This window comes from Hydra viridissima, unplaced genomic scaffold (genome assembly GCF_058129835.1).
Source record: "Hydra viridissima isolate aposymbiotic clone 2 unplaced genomic scaffold, HvirCarnegie_v1 scaffold_14, whole genome shotgun sequence".
Lineage (NCBI taxonomy): Eukaryota > Metazoa > Cnidaria > Hydrozoa > Anthoathecata > Hydridae > Hydra > Hydra viridissima.
In genome coordinates this window covers 5,648,787-5,666,323 of record NW_028324313.1, presented here as the reverse complement: position 1 = coordinate 5,666,323, position 17,537 = coordinate 5,648,787, and the positions used below count along the sequence as shown (strand labels likewise).

General features: G+C 28.8%; 1 protein-coding gene, 1 long non-coding RNA gene and 2 pseudogenes across 5 annotated transcripts in view; all 4 read right to left on the bottom strand.

The window, feature by feature from the left end:
* LOC145181819 (kynurenine--oxoglutarate transaminase 3-like) overlaps positions 1-16,886 on the bottom strand; it is a 32,260-nt gene extending 15,374 nt beyond the window's left edge. The window contains exons 1-2 of one of the 3 annotated variants that reach the window (XM_090071354.1): positions 16,708-16,886; positions 15,615-15,685 (exon numbers count right to left, since the gene is read on the bottom strand). In XM_090071354.1, the coding sequence (XP_089927480.1) occupies positions 15,615-15,685; positions 16,708-16,788 (152 nt within the window). In that variant the 5' untranslated portion in view covers positions 16,789-16,886. Of the gene's footprint in view, positions 1-15,614; positions 15,686-15,901; positions 16,022-16,392; positions 16,457-16,707 lie in introns of those variants that run through there. The other 2 variants (XM_090071356.1, XM_090071355.1) reach the window with 2 other exon arrangements.
* On the bottom strand, positions 354-2,109 carry LOC149879039 (uncharacterized). Its single transcript, XR_016446818.1, has one exon. It is a non-coding gene; the product is annotated as an uncharacterized LOC149879039 (long non-coding RNA).
* LOC149879040 (uncharacterized) lies at positions 553-2,080 on the bottom strand (annotated as a pseudogene).
* LOC149879038 (uncharacterized) lies at positions 553-5,910 on the bottom strand (annotated as a pseudogene). Its single transcript, XR_016446819.1, has 5 exons — positions 4,748-5,910; positions 4,185-4,439; positions 3,812-4,078; positions 3,431-3,652; positions 553-3,255 (listed from the first exon to the last, which is right to left on the bottom strand). The product of XR_016446819.1 is annotated as an uncharacterized LOC149879038 (transcript).
* Positions 16,887-17,537: the final 651 nt, after the last annotated feature.

The following is a 17,537-nucleotide window of genomic DNA, read 5'->3' as shown; positions in this document are numbered from 1 at the left end:
CATACTTATTGTAAGTGTTTCACACTTATCGTATATATATTGTCGATACTTATCGTATATTTTATAACCTGCTTTAGTGTCTGGTTTAAAATGCACTTGCGGTTCCAAATAAAAATTTAATGCATTAGTAACATTTTATTAAACGTTTTTGGGTGTATAAATAAAAAAAAAGACTATTAAATAAACATTAAATATATAGTAATAAAAATATTATTATGAACTAAAACTAAAGATTTTAAAGCATTTCCGTTACTTTAGTACATATCCTTTAAGTTCTTAAACTGGAAAGGATAGAGTTTCATCATAGCTATTGGATTCTTATTTTATAATTATTATCAGCATTTGAATGGAACTCGTTTTCTGACTCAGTTTCAAGGCTTTCTTTTTTTTTTGCAATTTTTTTTTCTTCAAAGTTTTCATGTTTTCTTTTTCTTTTTTAGCTTTTTCATTTAATAACTTTTTCTCCATAGCCAATTGTTTCTTTTTTAATTTTCTTCCTCTAATTTTGACTTTTTATTTGCAGCCAATTGTTTCTTTCTTAATTTTTCATCCTTTGTTTGTGACTTTTCTTGTACTTTTGTCTTCTGAATTTGCTGCCACGTTTCAGATGTTACAACCGATGGTAAACGATCTCCTTTGCGCTTGGACATTTGGACTGGTTTTTTTGGCCATATTAAAACACTTTCAATTGGATTTATGATTTTTGCTGCTATTTTTAAACTGAAACAAGCTGGTTTTGGTTCTATTACAGTTGCATTATTGTAATCAGGCATATCCATATCGGTTATACCTCGCAAATTTTCTAAATTACAAGTTGTTGATTGATTTTTATTACCATGTTGTATTTCTTCAAGGTAAAATTATGGTCTTATATGTTTCAGATTAGGTTCTTTTCCAAAAAAGATACAACTGGAAGTATTCAAGATTACCTTTCCAACATAAATGTTCATCAGTCATTTTAAACTGCTCTAAAATACTTAAATCAATGCATTTTTCAATAAGGTTATGGAAGAGGAAGCTGATAAAGTCACACTTGAATGGTTCTCTTCTAAGTAAGGAGCCCGAGCAAAAGTTGACTCAGAAAATTTTTGAACAATTTTTTTGTAGTCAACATTATTAGCATCAAATGGAAAAATTCTGGTATTTTTAAAACCACTTTTAATATTACTTGCCATAGAAGGATCGATTATAAAAGAATTTAATGCATCTGGTACATTTTCATTGTTTAATTCTTGTCCTTCATGGTCAATGCGCCTTTGTCGGCAAAACGATTTCCACTTTGCTTTCATTGGCCCAAAAACTGCCACATCGAGCGGCTGCAAAATATGTGTTGCAATTGGGAACAAAGCAACAAGAATTATTCCATTTTTAGAGCAAAACTCACTAAGTTCGATAGAAAAATGTGACGCATGACCATCTAAAAAAATAATAACTGGTAAAGGAATTTCTTCTTTTATCAAAAATGGATGAAAAACGTTTGTAATATACTCAAAAAAACATTCTGCGGTCATCCAACCATTTTCACTTTTTCCAATACCCCATCCTGACGGAGCAGCATTTATAATTCTATTTGGAATTTCAGCAAACCAATCTCTTATGGCTTTTTCAGTTACTCCTCCTCTAGCTCGGTTTAAGTATTCACCTTTTTTTTGAGATGTTTGTGATGGCGAAGAAATGCATAAAACCAACCTTTTGCAGGACGATTGTTAGTAAATTGTGTTTTTAAATTATGTTTGTAAATTGTGTATATTGTTGGAATTCAAATATTTTTGCACAGTATCTAATAGCTGTACTACAGACATGGCAAGTCCCATTCTGGTGCATGTTAGTAACCACTCGACTAACTTGTTCTCAATTGTTCACCTAGAACCGATTCATACCTGCAGTGTTGTATCTTCAAAGCAGTTCTTCCAAATATTTTGTCACAAAGCGTCTGATAAGGAATTCCAAACGCCTTGCTCGCTTTGTACACAACCATACCTTTTTTAACAGCATTAATAGCATCACGTAATTGACTATCTGTATATTGAAGTCTTTGTTTTGAGCTACAAGCTTTTGTCTTACATTTTTGTCTTGCCATTGTAAAAGAATCTAAGTAAAATAATATTTATTTTTATAGTAAAAAAGAAACAAGTTGATTATTCATCGGACATACGAGATGTATGGAATAACATTTTTTTTAGTTCATACTTATCCCACATTCAAAAATACAACATTGATACTATAATGATGAGTTGTTTTAATAATATTAATAATGACAGGCTGTCAAGTGACTACTTTTTAAAAAAATGAAAAAAAAATGATACTATTTTTTGAAAAAAAAAATGAAAAAAAATGAAAAATTTCAATAAAAAAATGAAAAAAATGACAAACTTCATAAAAAAGAACGACACAAACAGTCATTAAAAAATAAATAAAGATGACTTTTTCACAAAAATTTATTACAACTTGTTGATAGTCTACTTTGATTTTTTAAAACCATTAATTAATCTCTGCATTTCACTTTTTCGTTTTAAACCAATATTTACTTGCAACTTTTTTTGTTCATTGCTATGTGCTTTAGCATTTGTAAAATTTCTTTTTGCACTGTTTACCATTTCATGAGCAAGATTAATACCAATCATATCTTCTTTATTGATGGCACTTTGCATAGACTTAGTTGCTTCATCCAGCATTCTCTGAGCAAGTTCAAACTCCATATCCGCATTTTTCTCATCTTTTTCTAGATTTTGCTCTTTTTGATCAAGATTAATTTTACTTTTTTCAATTTTTTGGAGCATTTCCTGGTGTTGTTTCTTTTTACAAATAAGTTCTTCCTCATGAATTTTTTAAAATCTCTTTTCTTCCTCTTCTTCAGTTTTTCTTACTTTGTAAATTCTATGAGCATTTTGAACAGCTTGAACAACATCTTTTGCTAATGTATCAACATTATGTGCACCTTCTAGCATATTCCTTTGATATTCTCAAAGCCATTAATGTTTCATCATTTAACTTTACTCTCTCTGAAATCAATGTATTCTTATTATCTGATAAACTTCGCTCTACACTAGCATTTCCATTCTGAAGTGTTAAACAGCTCTTAACAACTTTATGAAGAAATGCATACTTAGTTTTTCCACATTCTGTATTACTTTGGAACACTTTAGCCCAGTAATGGTCTGCTCTTTTTAATTTATTTGTATTTGAATCTAAATACCAGTCTTCTGAAACATTATCTGCTTGGTATAACTTCCATTTATCCTTCACAAATGATACCTAGAAAAAATCAATGAAATAATTTTATTCAAAACACCAGATAATGATTTGCAATCATATAAGTATATATAACTGCATTACTTACATATTAAAACCTAACTAAAATTTGAAACTAAATTGCAAATAATTTTGTCAATGAACTTCTAGAAAACTTTATTAACACTAAAATTAATACCTCCCTCTCATTTACAATGTGTGGCATCATAGCTGCTATTCGCCCAATTGCATTAACAGTCCAAGGTTTAGATCTGATTTGTGGACTCAAACAAGTCAAGTCTTTTAATAGTTGTGAATCAAGAGGAAGTTTCTTTTGTAAGTGTTTAACAATGGCTATATATCCATCTCTCATTTGTTCTAGGCAGATATATCTTTTTTTTTCGCAAGAAAGTTTTTTCACCTAAAAATTAAATATTTTTTTATTGAAACACAACAGAAAATTGGAAAGAATAATTACCATATTGTTTTCTATAATGATATATCAAATAATTAATCAAATTAGCAATAGATTAAAGTATCTCCCAAGTAAAATCTGCAAGTATCAATAACAACAAAATACTAACCTGTTTTTTGCTTCCTCACCAAAATCCATTTTATTTATTTCAAGATGTATAGTTGAATCTGAGGAATCAATTTTTAAAAGATCTTTAGTAAGTTTTTTGTCAACAGCAGAAGGTTTAAGGAAACGCTTCATCAAAGATATTAAAAGATCTTACATTTTATAAAATAAGATATGAATAAGTGGTCCTTCATCTTGGAATATCATTAAGTATTTTTCAAACAAGGGTGCAATACCAATAAGGAATTTAATAGACACAAGTAACTCCTATAAAAAAAAAAGTAAATAGTTTAATTTTCTTTGAAATCTTCTTTAACCTTATTCTCTTTAAAACATAAAAATTTTAAAAAACAAGGCTGATGTAATTTATTACATTTTCATTTTCCTTTAGACTCTTCTGAATCCTTACAAAACGTTTGTTGTTTGTCAGAGTCTTTTTATATTCTTTTTGTTTTGGAATGTATTCCAAAAAATATTTCTTTGTATCTTCCCATCGTAAAAGGACTTTTTCAAGTGTAGCAGAAAGAGTAAGCCATCTAGTATTGACAAATCGAAGAAACAAACTTTCATCTTCAATAAAAATGGACTCTGCTAACTTTTTGAAGTCTTCAATTTTGCATGGTGCATTCTAAATTAATAAAATAATCATACTAATATTTATAGATTATAACCAGGGATGGAAAGTCCGAAGAAAGACTCCAGGGTTTTGAGTCAAAGATTCCCTAGTTTTTCCTGGATTCTAGAGTAATGAGGTGTGAAAAAATGGCTCCAAAAATGTTTAGGAACTTCCGAACTCCATAGAGAAAAAAAACTGGCCTTTAAGAGTTCTAGAATCTATCATTTTTGAACCTGGAGTTCCTACTTACAATAACACATAAGGATTATGTATTATTGTAACTAGGGAAATAAAATTACTATTAACAATAAAATCCTTACCTTAAACCATGCATGTAGATCAAATGCTAGCTGCTCAGCATCTTCACCTAGAACCATAATTGCTTTTTGAAATGCATTATGCACTGTGTGCAATGTACAACTTATAAATGGTAACAAACCATTAAAATAATTGCTACAAAGCTCCTCATTTAACAACTTCCAAATAGCCTTGTTTATGTTAGGACCATCTGTTGAAATATTAAAAAGACGACCCCATGGTAAGTTATATTTTTGATTGTGGAATAAAGATGCTAGCATTTTTTTTACATCTTCAGCTGTTGCTCTCCCAAAGAAAAAAGAGGTTAAATATTTTGTGACAACTTGGTTTTCTTCTTCTGACCAAAAACGACATAAAAGATCCATTTGTTTTCTCTGCTGAGTGGTAGTTGTTTCATCAAACATCAAAGTGAAAGCAGCAGGGCTTGAGGTTATACTGGTACAAAGTTATTTCTCTAATAATGGTCCAAGACCATCTTGAAAAATATATGAAGCTTTTTGGCGACTCATTGTAAAACCCTGACAAATCTTACTATCTGGAAACATCCTTTGAAATAGAACTGATGTATTGTCACAATGTCTTAAAGCAAGATCATTCTCAGCAACTTTAAATAGCCACATGGCTTCTGCAGCTGAACTTTTATCATTAGTAGAATATTCTAATGTAACAATTTTTTTTTCTGCTGTAGAGTTTGTTTTTGAATCTATATAAAAATGGAGAGCTGTATTTGAAAACCTAATATCAGACACTGATTTATGTTTTGGTTTAGAAGAATGTTGAAAAAGAGCTTGAAAACCAACTAAGCTATATTTTAACTCACTTAAACATAGTTTACAAACAGCATATTCTGAGTTCTTTTTCTCAGCCCATAATTTGATTTTGACTTGATTCATATCTAACTTTTCCTACCACACATCAGTCCATTTAACCATTATGTATGGGTTTTATACAAAAAATTACAGGTTTAAATGAGTAACTTCACTAAAACTTTACACTTTCTGCTTTCTGGTTTACTTAAAAACTAACTTTTCACTTCTATTTCTTGACAAATAAAGTAAATATTAATGTAAAAATAAAATATCAGAACACAACCATTAAAAAATTATGATACTTAAAAGAATATTATACCACCTAATAGTATTGATTTTTTAAAAAAACTTGTTATTTAGTAAACAAAGTACACAATTCCAAAAATTATAATAATTAAATGAAAAACATCTCACATCTTTATTAGACATTCTAATACTGAACATTTTTTGTAAAATATCTCAACAATGAGGAAAACTAAATCTTTAAAAGGTACAAAGTAACAAAAAAAAATGAAAAAAAATGACAAAATTGAAAAAATTGAAAAAAAAAAGAAAAAAAATGACATAACAAAAAAGACCAATAAAAAAATGAAAAAAATGAAAAAAATGACAACTTGACAGCCTGTAATGATTCATGTTTATTTACCTGATTAAGTCAATTTAGAAATGAAATTTTATGTTATCTTTTTAAATTTCCTTGTTTTATTTGAAACGCTTCTAATAGATGGTATTTAAAAAAAAAAGTATTTTAATTTGCGGACGTAATAAACCCATCGAGTTCATATAAGTAACTATGTATTGCGGTTTCTATCTATTGTAATAGAAGTGCATGACGATGTTGTTGATACACAAAATACAAAAATAAAAATAAAAATTACAACTTTTTGCAATAATTATGTTAGTATTTAAAACCTACAATAAGTGTTGACTCACGGTAGGTGTGGAAACGACCCTATTTCAAATAAAAAAATAATAAAAAAAATCATGTTATATGATTTCTTGCACAGCTTTGGATAGTGTAGAACCCTATTTTCTTTAGTTTTTTTACCTTCAGCTTTTTAATCTCCAGCAATTTAACGCTGATGTGTTCTGTAAAGATATCAATTCTTGGGTATTAAGTGCTTTAGCAATTGTCTGTTTGCAATCTTTCACATTTACGGAAATCATTTTTAGTGTTTTCTTTTTTCTTTGAGACCAAAAAATCCATATTGCAAAAAAGAAAAAGGTATTTTGGAAACCTTTTAAGAAAAAAATTTTATCACAAGATTAATGTAGTTAAATGTTAGGTAGTTCCTAATTGATTTTGGTGCAAATTTGACTGAAACATTTTTCACACTATTTTAGTTTACAAACTATGGATTTTAATTGCCTGTAGCCTATGTATCCTTTTATAAATCATAACATTAATTCTACACGTTCTTTTTTTTAATAAGAAATTTTTATAAAAAGAAAAGTTTATAAGACACTAGTACCAGAAGCACCGATATCTTAAGAAACTATTAGCACTAAGTTGTTTTTCGATAAGAAACTCATTTTATTAAAAATTTGAGGAATATTTCCGAATTTGTGTTCTATTCAGGGACAAGCCTGAAGATTTATTAAATTGAATGATATTGATCAATTTCAAATAGATTTAGTTGATCAACTGTAAAATATTTTATCTTACTTGTTAAAATGTTTTCAAATTCCATTTTACTTACTTTTTCTCTATTGATAATCTGAAACCTAAGAAACTCTTAAGAAACTTTTAATACTAAAGTTGTAAAAAAGTACCCTTAAAATAAGAAAATTTCTATATATATATATATATATATATATGGGTTATTCCATATGAAATCACCTAGTTTTTCAAAAGTGCCCCAGGGTACCACCCCCAATTTACTTCAAATTTTGACCACCCACAGCTTTTGTGGAAAAAACACAATCCTGAAAATTTCAGCTTGATTCGCCAAACCGTTCTAAAGTTATAATTGAATCAATATAGACTGAAAACGGCGAAACTTAAATATCTTGAGCTTATCGTAAATTTTTTTGATTTTTGACAGATTATAACTTTTTAAATAAAATAGATGATCACTTGAAATTTTCTATGGTAATAGTTTATCACCCAAATTATCTATTTTTGCAGGTGTTTTGGACTGGTTTTAAACAATTTTGAGTTCTTGTACCTCAAAGTTGCTAATTAACTCAATATTAGACAAAGTTTTTGAAACTTTAATGCGCTACAGTTCAATACCAACAGACAAGCTGTGCCAATATTTTGTCACTTTTGTGTACTTAGAGTAACCACTTGCAGAAAAATTTAAAATTATGTGTTGAAATTTGTTTTAGCACTTGCAGCAGCCTGTTAAAATATCACTTTTTTCAAAAAATACGATAAATTACATTCACTTCATAGGCATAGAAAGTAGCGTAGACAGTTAAAAAAAATTATGAAACTTTTTACTGGTGAGGTTCCATATATAGACAATCACCAAAAAAAATTTAAAGACCAATACTCTATCTTATGACATGATTGTAGCCCTATGACTTAGGTGTATAATTTTGATTTTTCCCTGAATAAATACAATCAGTTTTCCGTAAAATAACGTTATCAGTGTCTTAAATTGTTTGATATGATTTTTTAATATATATTTGTTTAATTTTATACATGTAATATAATTATAATGATATAATTTACTTCAAGAGTTTGTAGAAAAATCTAAATCTGCACAGTATTTTTTGGATTTTATTATTTTAGTTTTTAATACTGCAAGAACCAAAAACTAAAAAGTTTTGTGTATGCAGAAATAGTTATATGTATAAATAGTTTATTGGTTGCATTTTAGACAGTTTTAATCACATTTGTACTTGAGAGTTCATTTTTACTGATTTTATTACTGGAAAAATATAACAAAGTTATAAATAACCCTCAATTTTAATATTTTTAGATTAGTTAAAAATGTCAGAGAAATGTTGTGTGGGAAGAGTTTTAAATGAACCTTGTGATAAAATGTCATATTGTAGAATAGTAGGAAGAATAGTACTAAAAGATAATGATATTGAAGTTTTAATTCAAAGGATAGGATACACTTTTGAACCAAATGAGGCATGGGCGCCGGCAGGATTTTTTTCAAGGGGGGGCAAAATAAAATTCAAAAGTGATATTTCAAAAACTACATAAATGCATCAATTAATCAAGTCATTTTATTAGACCAGTGACAACAAAAAATTAAAGAAAATGTAAAAATAAAAACACAAGAGTTAAATCATTGTTATTCAGTATATAGAAATTGTAGTCATCTGCGTTCACTGCCAAACTTATTTACAATTTATTCCAAAAATTCAGATTTTCTGGAGCGTATTTTTTCACGATGCACGCTCAGCATGCAAAGCCCAGACAAACGCTCATAATGCTAATAATGCTTAATTATACCAAATAATGCTAAATATTATATAATATAATGATTTGTTAAAAAACATTGATTTATTAAATACAAATTAGACATATTCCAAAAAACAAAACAAAAATTTAAATGCAGCAGGTTAATTCAAGTTAATCAAATTAAATATATAATTATAATAATCAACATTTAGCTAGCAAAAAACACAAAGTAATAGTTTTATTAAAATGAATATAACACAATAAATAGGAAAAGAATAAATAGAAATACAATACAAGAAACATTTTGCCAACAAACAAAAAAACAACAGCATAAAAAAGAAAATGAAACTGACACATTAAAAAATAATTTAAAAAATTTGATCACTGCATTCAATTCTTTCTTCGTCAGTTCGAAGTTTATTTGTTTGCGTAAGAACTTTGTTATTGTAATTCGATTTCTTTTTTTTTATTATTATTTCCTTTATTTTCCTTTTTTTTTTTCCTCTCTTCTTTTTGCTTTCTATACTTCTCCTTTATCTATTGTTTTTTTCTATGTATTACTTTTTTATTTTTCTATGATCTATTTCTATCATATATTTTTTTAAACTTTCATTCAAACATCTTATTTTAAAAATATAAAATATGCCTTTATAAAAAAGCTTCCGCCATCGTGGAAGTCATTGCATTTGATAGTAATATTTCATTTAAACTGTTGTCATTTACATTACGGTGAGTAAACTATAAATGAGTTAAATTGATAAGATATCGAAATAAACAGTTAAAAGAAATTTTGTGAATATCAAAATTTGTTATTTTGCTTTTCCAGGGGGGGGGGGGGCAACTGCCCCACCTTGCCCTTGCCTGCCGGCGCCCATGAAATGAGGAGATATGTTTTCATCAAGAAAAAGCCTTTATTTCTAGATATGAAGCACTTCAAAAATACTGTTGTGATCCATTTAAAGTCCACAAGAAAAAAATTATCAAGGGATTGTGTAAAGTCTACATATCAATGGCAAATCAGATTAGGATCAAACCTGGTCAAAAAGTTTGTACTAACTGTTTGAATGACTTCAAACTTGAAATAATTACAGAAGTTAGTCAAGATGAAGCTGCTGAAGAAGATTTTAGTTGTTCAGACCTTGATAAGACAGTTCTTAATAAGAGTGTGTCTTTATTGGAAATATCTCCACTCAAAAATGAAAGTAGGCGCGACAAATTAAGATATGGAAGACAAAAGGTTAAAAAATTGCAACAAGTATGACAAACCTAGTAGCGTCAGCATTGGATATAGACCCAAAAGATATAGAATCGGAAAAAGAGCTAAAATGTATAAAATGTAATGATTTAGACAAACTGTTAGATGCAATAAAATACAAAATGAAAATAAGTTTGAAGGAAGAAAAAGTTCAACTACTAACACAACTCCTGATAGTTGGTCAATTGAAAAAACTTGCAAAACATTTTCAGTTTCAGAACATCTTGCTAAGAAAGCTCGAAAGTCGAAAAATGAAAAAGGAATACTTGCTAAACCTGAGGCTAAAATAGGACAGCCATTAGAAGATATTGTTAAACAAAAAGTTATTGAAATTTATGAATCTGAAGAGTTTACAAGACAATGTCCAGGAAAAAAAGACTTTGTTTCAGTGCGTATAAATAATGCAAAAGTTCATAAACAAAAACGCTTAACATTAGTTCGATTAAAAGAACTTTATCTTGAGTTTAAAAAGCTATACCCTGCACATAAAGTTGGATTCAGCAAGTTCTGCGAACTAAGGCCAAAGTGGTGCATCACAGTTGACAGTAGAGGAAGTCACTCACTTTGCGTATGTTCTTATCATCAAAATGTTAAGTTGATGTGCACTGCTTTACCTAAGGGCCATTTAACATATTACAAAGATTTGATGAAAGTATGTGTTTGTAATATAGATAGTCGAAGCTGCATGTTTCATCTATGTTCTAACTGCCCCGGTAAAGTAAATTTGAAGACTTACTTGGAAAATGTGTTTGAAAATAATGATTTTGATTTTGACAATCAGATCACATACAAACAATGGGTGTTTATGATTGAACTGCACTTGTCACAGTCCAAACAAGCATTATTGAGTTTATTGAAACTCTAAGTGAAACTTTGTATGACATTTGTCATCACCACTTTATCAAAGAAGCACAATCCTCCTACTTATCAGAGGCAAAAAAAAACATTAGATCAACACACTTGTCTTATTCTTATGGATTTTGCAGAGAACTATAGTTTTCTTGTGCAAGATGCTGTAAAAGGGTTTTACTGGCAAGACGATCAAGCTACCTTACATCCATTTGCTGTTTATTACAAAGATAAAAAAAATCAAATCAAATACGAATGCTATTGTACAATATCTGACCATCTTCGCCATGACCAAACAACAGTTCATTGTTTTCTCACAAAGTTACTACCAATGATCAAAATCAAACTACCCACAATCAATAAAGTAAAATACTTCAGTGATGGTGCTGTATCACAGTATAAAAATTACAAATGTCTGTTAAACTTAATGTACCATCTTGAAGATCACAATATAAATGCTGATCACAATATAAATGCTGAGCATCAATTCTTTGCTACATCCCATGGCAAAAGTCCATGTGATGGAATAGGAGGAACTATAAAAAGAGAAGCAGCAAAAGCAAGTCTACGAGCAGCAAATGCAAACCAGATTCTTACACCAAATGAACTGTTTATATGGGCTGAAAAAAATATTAAAGGTGTTAACATATTTTACATTTCAAGTGATGATATCAATAACCATGAAACTTATTTTAACCTAAAGAAACGATATGAAGAGATGAGCACAATCCCAGGCACAAGAAGCTATCACAGTTTTGTACCAGGTGGAGACAAGTTATTTTTACGGAGATTTTCTAGCGATACTGTCTTTGATACCCATTTGCTGAATAATATTAACTTGGCAAAAAAAAATCCTTCAAACTTTCAACCTGGTAAATACATTGCATGTTTTTATGATGATGAATGGTACAAAGGGCTTGTGCTTGAGATTTGTAATGAAAACCAAGATGTTTATGTAAAATTTATGCATAGAAACAAATTAAATTTAAAATGGACTGATGATGCACGATTAAGTCAGTGTTGGGTTCCATTTGACAAAGTAATATGTCAAATAAATGCTCCAGCCATTAAGGGTAGAAGTGCTCGTAACTACAAACTTGCTAATAATGATTATGACAGTATCATGAGTATTGTAAATCAGAGATAAAGAAATTAGTGTACTTGTGTTTTATGTGTATATACACTTCTACTTTCAGCATTTTTAATTTTTTTTTTTTTTGAAACGTAATATAACTTGTGCTATTAGGTATCCTTTTAAACTAAAAAAGCATTGCACTCAAAATGCTAAAATTATGTCATAAGATAGAGTATAGGTCTTTAAATTTTTTTGGTGATTGTCTATATATGGAACCTTGCCAGTAAAAAGTTTCATAATTTTTTTTAACTGTCTACGCTACTTTCTATGCCTATGAAGTGAATGTAATTTATCGTATTTTTTGAAAAAAGTGATATTTTAACAGGCTGCTGCAAGTGCTAAAACAAATTTCAACACATAATTTTAAATTTTTCTGCAAGTGGTTACTCTAAGTACACAAAAGTGACAAAATATTGGCACAGCTTGTCTGTTGGTATTGAACTGTAGCGCATTAAAGTTTCAAAAACTTTGTCTAATATTGAGTTAATTAGCAACTTTGAGGTACAAGAACTCAAAATTGTTTAAAACCAGTCCAAAACACCTGCAAAAATAGATAATTTGGGTGATAAACTATTACCATAGAAAATTTCAAGTGATCATCTATTTTATTTAAAAGTTATAATCTGTCAAAAATCAAAAAAATTTACGATAAGCTTGAGATACTTAAATTTCGCCGGTTTCGGTCTATATTGATTCAATTATAACTTTTGAACGGTTAGGTGAATCAAGCTAAAATTTTGAGGTTTGTATTTTTTTCATAAATACTGTGGGTGGTCAAAATTTGAAGCAAATTTGAGGTGTTACCCTGCGGACCATTAGGTGATTTGATATGGAATGATCCATATATATATATATATATATATATATATATATATATATATATATATATATATATATATATATATATATATATATATATATATATATATATATATATATATCTTTAATAAACCTCAAACAATTTTTAAAAGAATCTTTACAAGTAACATAATCTAAATTTATGAGTGCGGTGAGGAGGAAAACTACCATTCTGTTTTCATAACAATAATTGATGGCATGTACGATGGCTTTCTTGATTATCCATTAAGATTAAAATAGTATCCTCTTTCAAATATCTGACTAGCTTTTTTTGTATGTTCTAGAACCTTTAAGAATAATGACCCTGTCATCCAGCCACTTGTTGAACTGCTTGCATAACAAATAAAACCAGATGGTCTTCCTTTTATCATGGTGTCATAAAACTGTACTCTTGGAAATATAAAGACAGGTGAAATGAAATTTCCTATCGTATTTCCCATACCACACATAGTAATTAGTTGTCCAAGTTCAACAGACACACTGTCCTACTTGTTTTGTTCCACATGATGCTATAATATGGGGTGCTTGTACTACTGTCATAGTGCTGGTTTCATCAATATTGTTAATTCTATCAGGAGTGAAATTATTACTTTTTTAAAAATTTTTCATAGTTATCAAAAAACTGATTTAAATTGTGCTGATTGAAACTTGTTGAATGAGACGAACTTGTATTTTCAGATTTTCTAAGTGAAAGTTTTTGGTGACACTTCATGAAACCCTTCAACCACTCTATACCAGCTTATTTATTTTCCATCCATTTACTTGGACATTTACAAAGTTTCATAGCATAATGAAATACAAATTCTTTTGCTTGTTTATATGTCAAGCCATAATTCATTTTAGAGTTTTTTATTAGATAGCCTCTTAACATTATTTCCTCATCTTTATTCAGGGTTGCTACCATTATTAAAGAACAAAATTCCCTGATTTTCCTTGATTTTTTTTTGCAAAAATTTTGCTTTTTTCTCCCTGATTCTCCCTGATTTTTCACTAAAACTTTGCTTTTTCCTCCCTGATTTTCCCTGATTTTTTGCTAAAATTTTGCTTATCTCCCCCTGATATTTCCAGCATTCAAATACCCAAATTTAACTTCCAAACCAAACTCCTCCATCAACCCCAGAGCATTTTTATCTCTGAAAAAAAACAAATGCTATAATCCCCCAATGAGTAATGAACCAATCATTTTATTTGAAAATTAAAATAAATAATCAAATACTTCAATCAACACATGAAATTGTTCTTTGAAAAAAATATAAAAACTAAAGTAGAATCCCATCAACTTGAACTCTGAAGGGTTCAACTTGATGGGATTCTGCTGTAGTTGCATTTACATATATATATATATATATATATATATATATATATATATATATATATATATATATATATATATATATATATATATATATATATATATATATATATATATATATATATATATATATATATATATAAATGCAATGTGATTAATTTTCTTTTAAAATGTTAGACATTTACCCTGGTATGCTGGAAAGGGAAAGTTTTTGTTAGAAAACATTTCAAAACAAAGAAAAATTAAAAGTTCCCTGATTTTCGCTGATTTTTTCCAAAATCCACTATTCCCCCCTAATTTTCCCTGATTGTATCTAAACTTCCCTGAATTTCCCTGATTTGGTGGCAACCCTGTTATTAAATGTGACAGTATATTTAGTTGTCAAACCAAGCTTGGTCTTAGATAATAAACTTTTATACTTCTTTATTCTGTAATGTAAAGTGTTATGTTTTATATTGTAAGTTATAGCAGCTTCACTTGGTCTCTTTAATCCATTTGCAACTTGGAGAACAGCATTATTAAAATCTTCCTCTATGAATTCTGTCATTTCTTTTTTTAATAATATCAAACCATTTTTAACATTAGACAATCAAAATTCAGGATGTGATAATCAAGCAATAAGACACAAAAAGTTTAAACAACAATTCAAGGTGCCCCATCCATTCTATTCAAAACTGTCCCAGCAGCATTTTAAATAATTGACAATTATTTTTCCAAATAAAATTATCTCAATTATTGACATTTTCTGCTTAATTGTAAATGTTATGAATTATGCTATTTTATAATATTAAATATCACACAAGTAAGAAATATGGTCAGGAAAATCTTACAACGTTACATCAAAATGTTTACAATTTGTTCTCAAAAACGAATCAATCATATATTTTGTCCAGTTCATGCCAAATGCCAGGAAAAACAAGAGACAGCTGCAAGGGTAAATATTTTCTTCACAAAATATTTAGTTTTATTAAGTTTAAACACAATAACACTTCAAAAATGGATTTTTTTAAAGCTGCCGCCTTCTCCCCTACTTAAAAAAAAAAAAAACTTTGTAGTGAGTTGTAACTCAAAAGCTTGAAGAAGATAAGATTAGCCTGCTGTTATTTAACAGTCTATGTTATTTTTTGATGGCAACCTTCTTGTCTACATTTCAATTATTACAAAACTCTGTATTTATGCAACAGAATTGAGCAATTGTACAATTGTACAACAGAATTGAACAATTGTGAATATACAATTGTACAACAGAATTGAACAATTGTATATTCAGAAAAAGAAACACTATACCAAATACTAGAAGGTATTCTTTTGCAGGCCTTTGATAACTTAACTGGTTCAAAAGAAGAAGCCATATCAGCCTAAAAACAATTTTAAAAAATGTATTTAAACATTTGAAAGCTGATTCTAAGAAAAGAATTAGATTTTGAAGGGATCTTGAGTCTGTAAAATAATGTTTAATATTTTTAAAATTTTATTTTTTGTTAAATAAAATGCATACAGTTACATTACTGAAACTATATTGTTGAATAAAATAATGAATGCCAATTAAATTAAACTTATATAATTGGACATACTTCACAAAGTGCTTTTTTTAGTTGTGCAATTCCTAAAAATAGGAATGAAGATTGCATGTGACTGAATGTTAACTTAAAAAACTGCTTTTCAAATAGGTTGGTACTTGTGAGCCACTTTTATTTCTATGTACAAGTAAAAATTTTGTTAAAGTTTGTTTTTAAAAATAATTGTTTGTAGCTGACATAAACATAAAAATAATAAATATTAAGTCTTTCTTTGACAATTATAAGAATATTCAAGCTGTAAAAAAAAATGATGCAAACAAACTGACTGAGAGTATGGTAGATAAAGAGTTAGGCAAAAAAAAAAAATCATATTCTTTGTTGGTTTATAAGATTCAACAGAGATTTAGAAAGGGTAACAGATACTTCTTCATTTTCATTTTGCTGCAAATCAATAGCCATGTAGAAAAATGTCTAAAAGAATAGTGCCAAAAATCCTAATAAATTGCTAAGAAATAAAAAAGAACCCTTTACACTGTTTGACAAACCTGTGTGTGTGTTTTTAAAAGATCTTTATTAGTTTTTCCTCACTACCATAATATATCAAACATTTTAATAGTTATTACTCTCTAAAATTATTACATCACATTATCTGCATTATAAAAATGAGAACTAAGCATCAAATAATGATGATGGAACTCATACGTTCCTAAAACAAATTGTAAATACACTTACATAACATTAATACACTTGTTAACAGACATAAATGTAGAAGTGATGAGATATGACTTTGTATTTGGCTATATGTATGATAATGCTTTTTAAAAATATGACAGTATTTCGTAAAAATTATTATTACTCACCTTACAATGATTACTTTTGAAAAAATATCTTCCAAAAAGAGGATAAAAGTTCTTGGTTACTTTCGGCTTTTTAAAGATCATTTCAATTGGAGATAAAACAATCGAGTTACGGTTTTCAAATTCGTATATTTTTTGTTAACTTTGAAAGCCGTCAGTTTGGCGACCTTTCTTAAATTAAACGAAGTTGAAATCCGTTAAACTTCGAAAAAAAGTTAAAAGACGCTAATACTTAAACGATGTTAAGAGCTGCAAAAAGTTTTAAATCAAATTTTTACAGTTATGAAAATCGTACACTTACTGAAGAAATACTGGAGAGAATGGTGTGTGCAATAGCTGCAAGAAGGACCTAAAGATGAATTCTGGGTTAACATCAACCCTGAGTGGTCACCTGCGGGCCAACCATAAGGATGAGTACATCGAAATGTGTCAGAATCAAAAGATAAGAGATGAGGCAGAAGTTGCCAAGGAGGACAAATTTGACGGGTAGAAAATGAGTTGGCACTGGTAACTTAGTTTAATAATGCATGTTACAATGCCATGTAGCGAAGTTATACAACTTTATGTCAAGTTTATATGATTTTTTATTGATGTAAACGACGGTATCCGAAGTTAATTCAATATTAACAAATGTATAGGGTTTTTTTAGGTCACAGGAAAAGAAAAAGGGTTCTAAAAGCCAGAAAGAATTTGTGCTACCCAACACAGGGCACCACTGAACTTAAAGGTGGCATTAAGCTTATGATTTACCTTGCAACTGAAAATCAGCCTTTCTCCATGTGTGACTCTATCCATTTCCAGAGACTGCTTGCCTACTTTGACTCGAGGTTTAA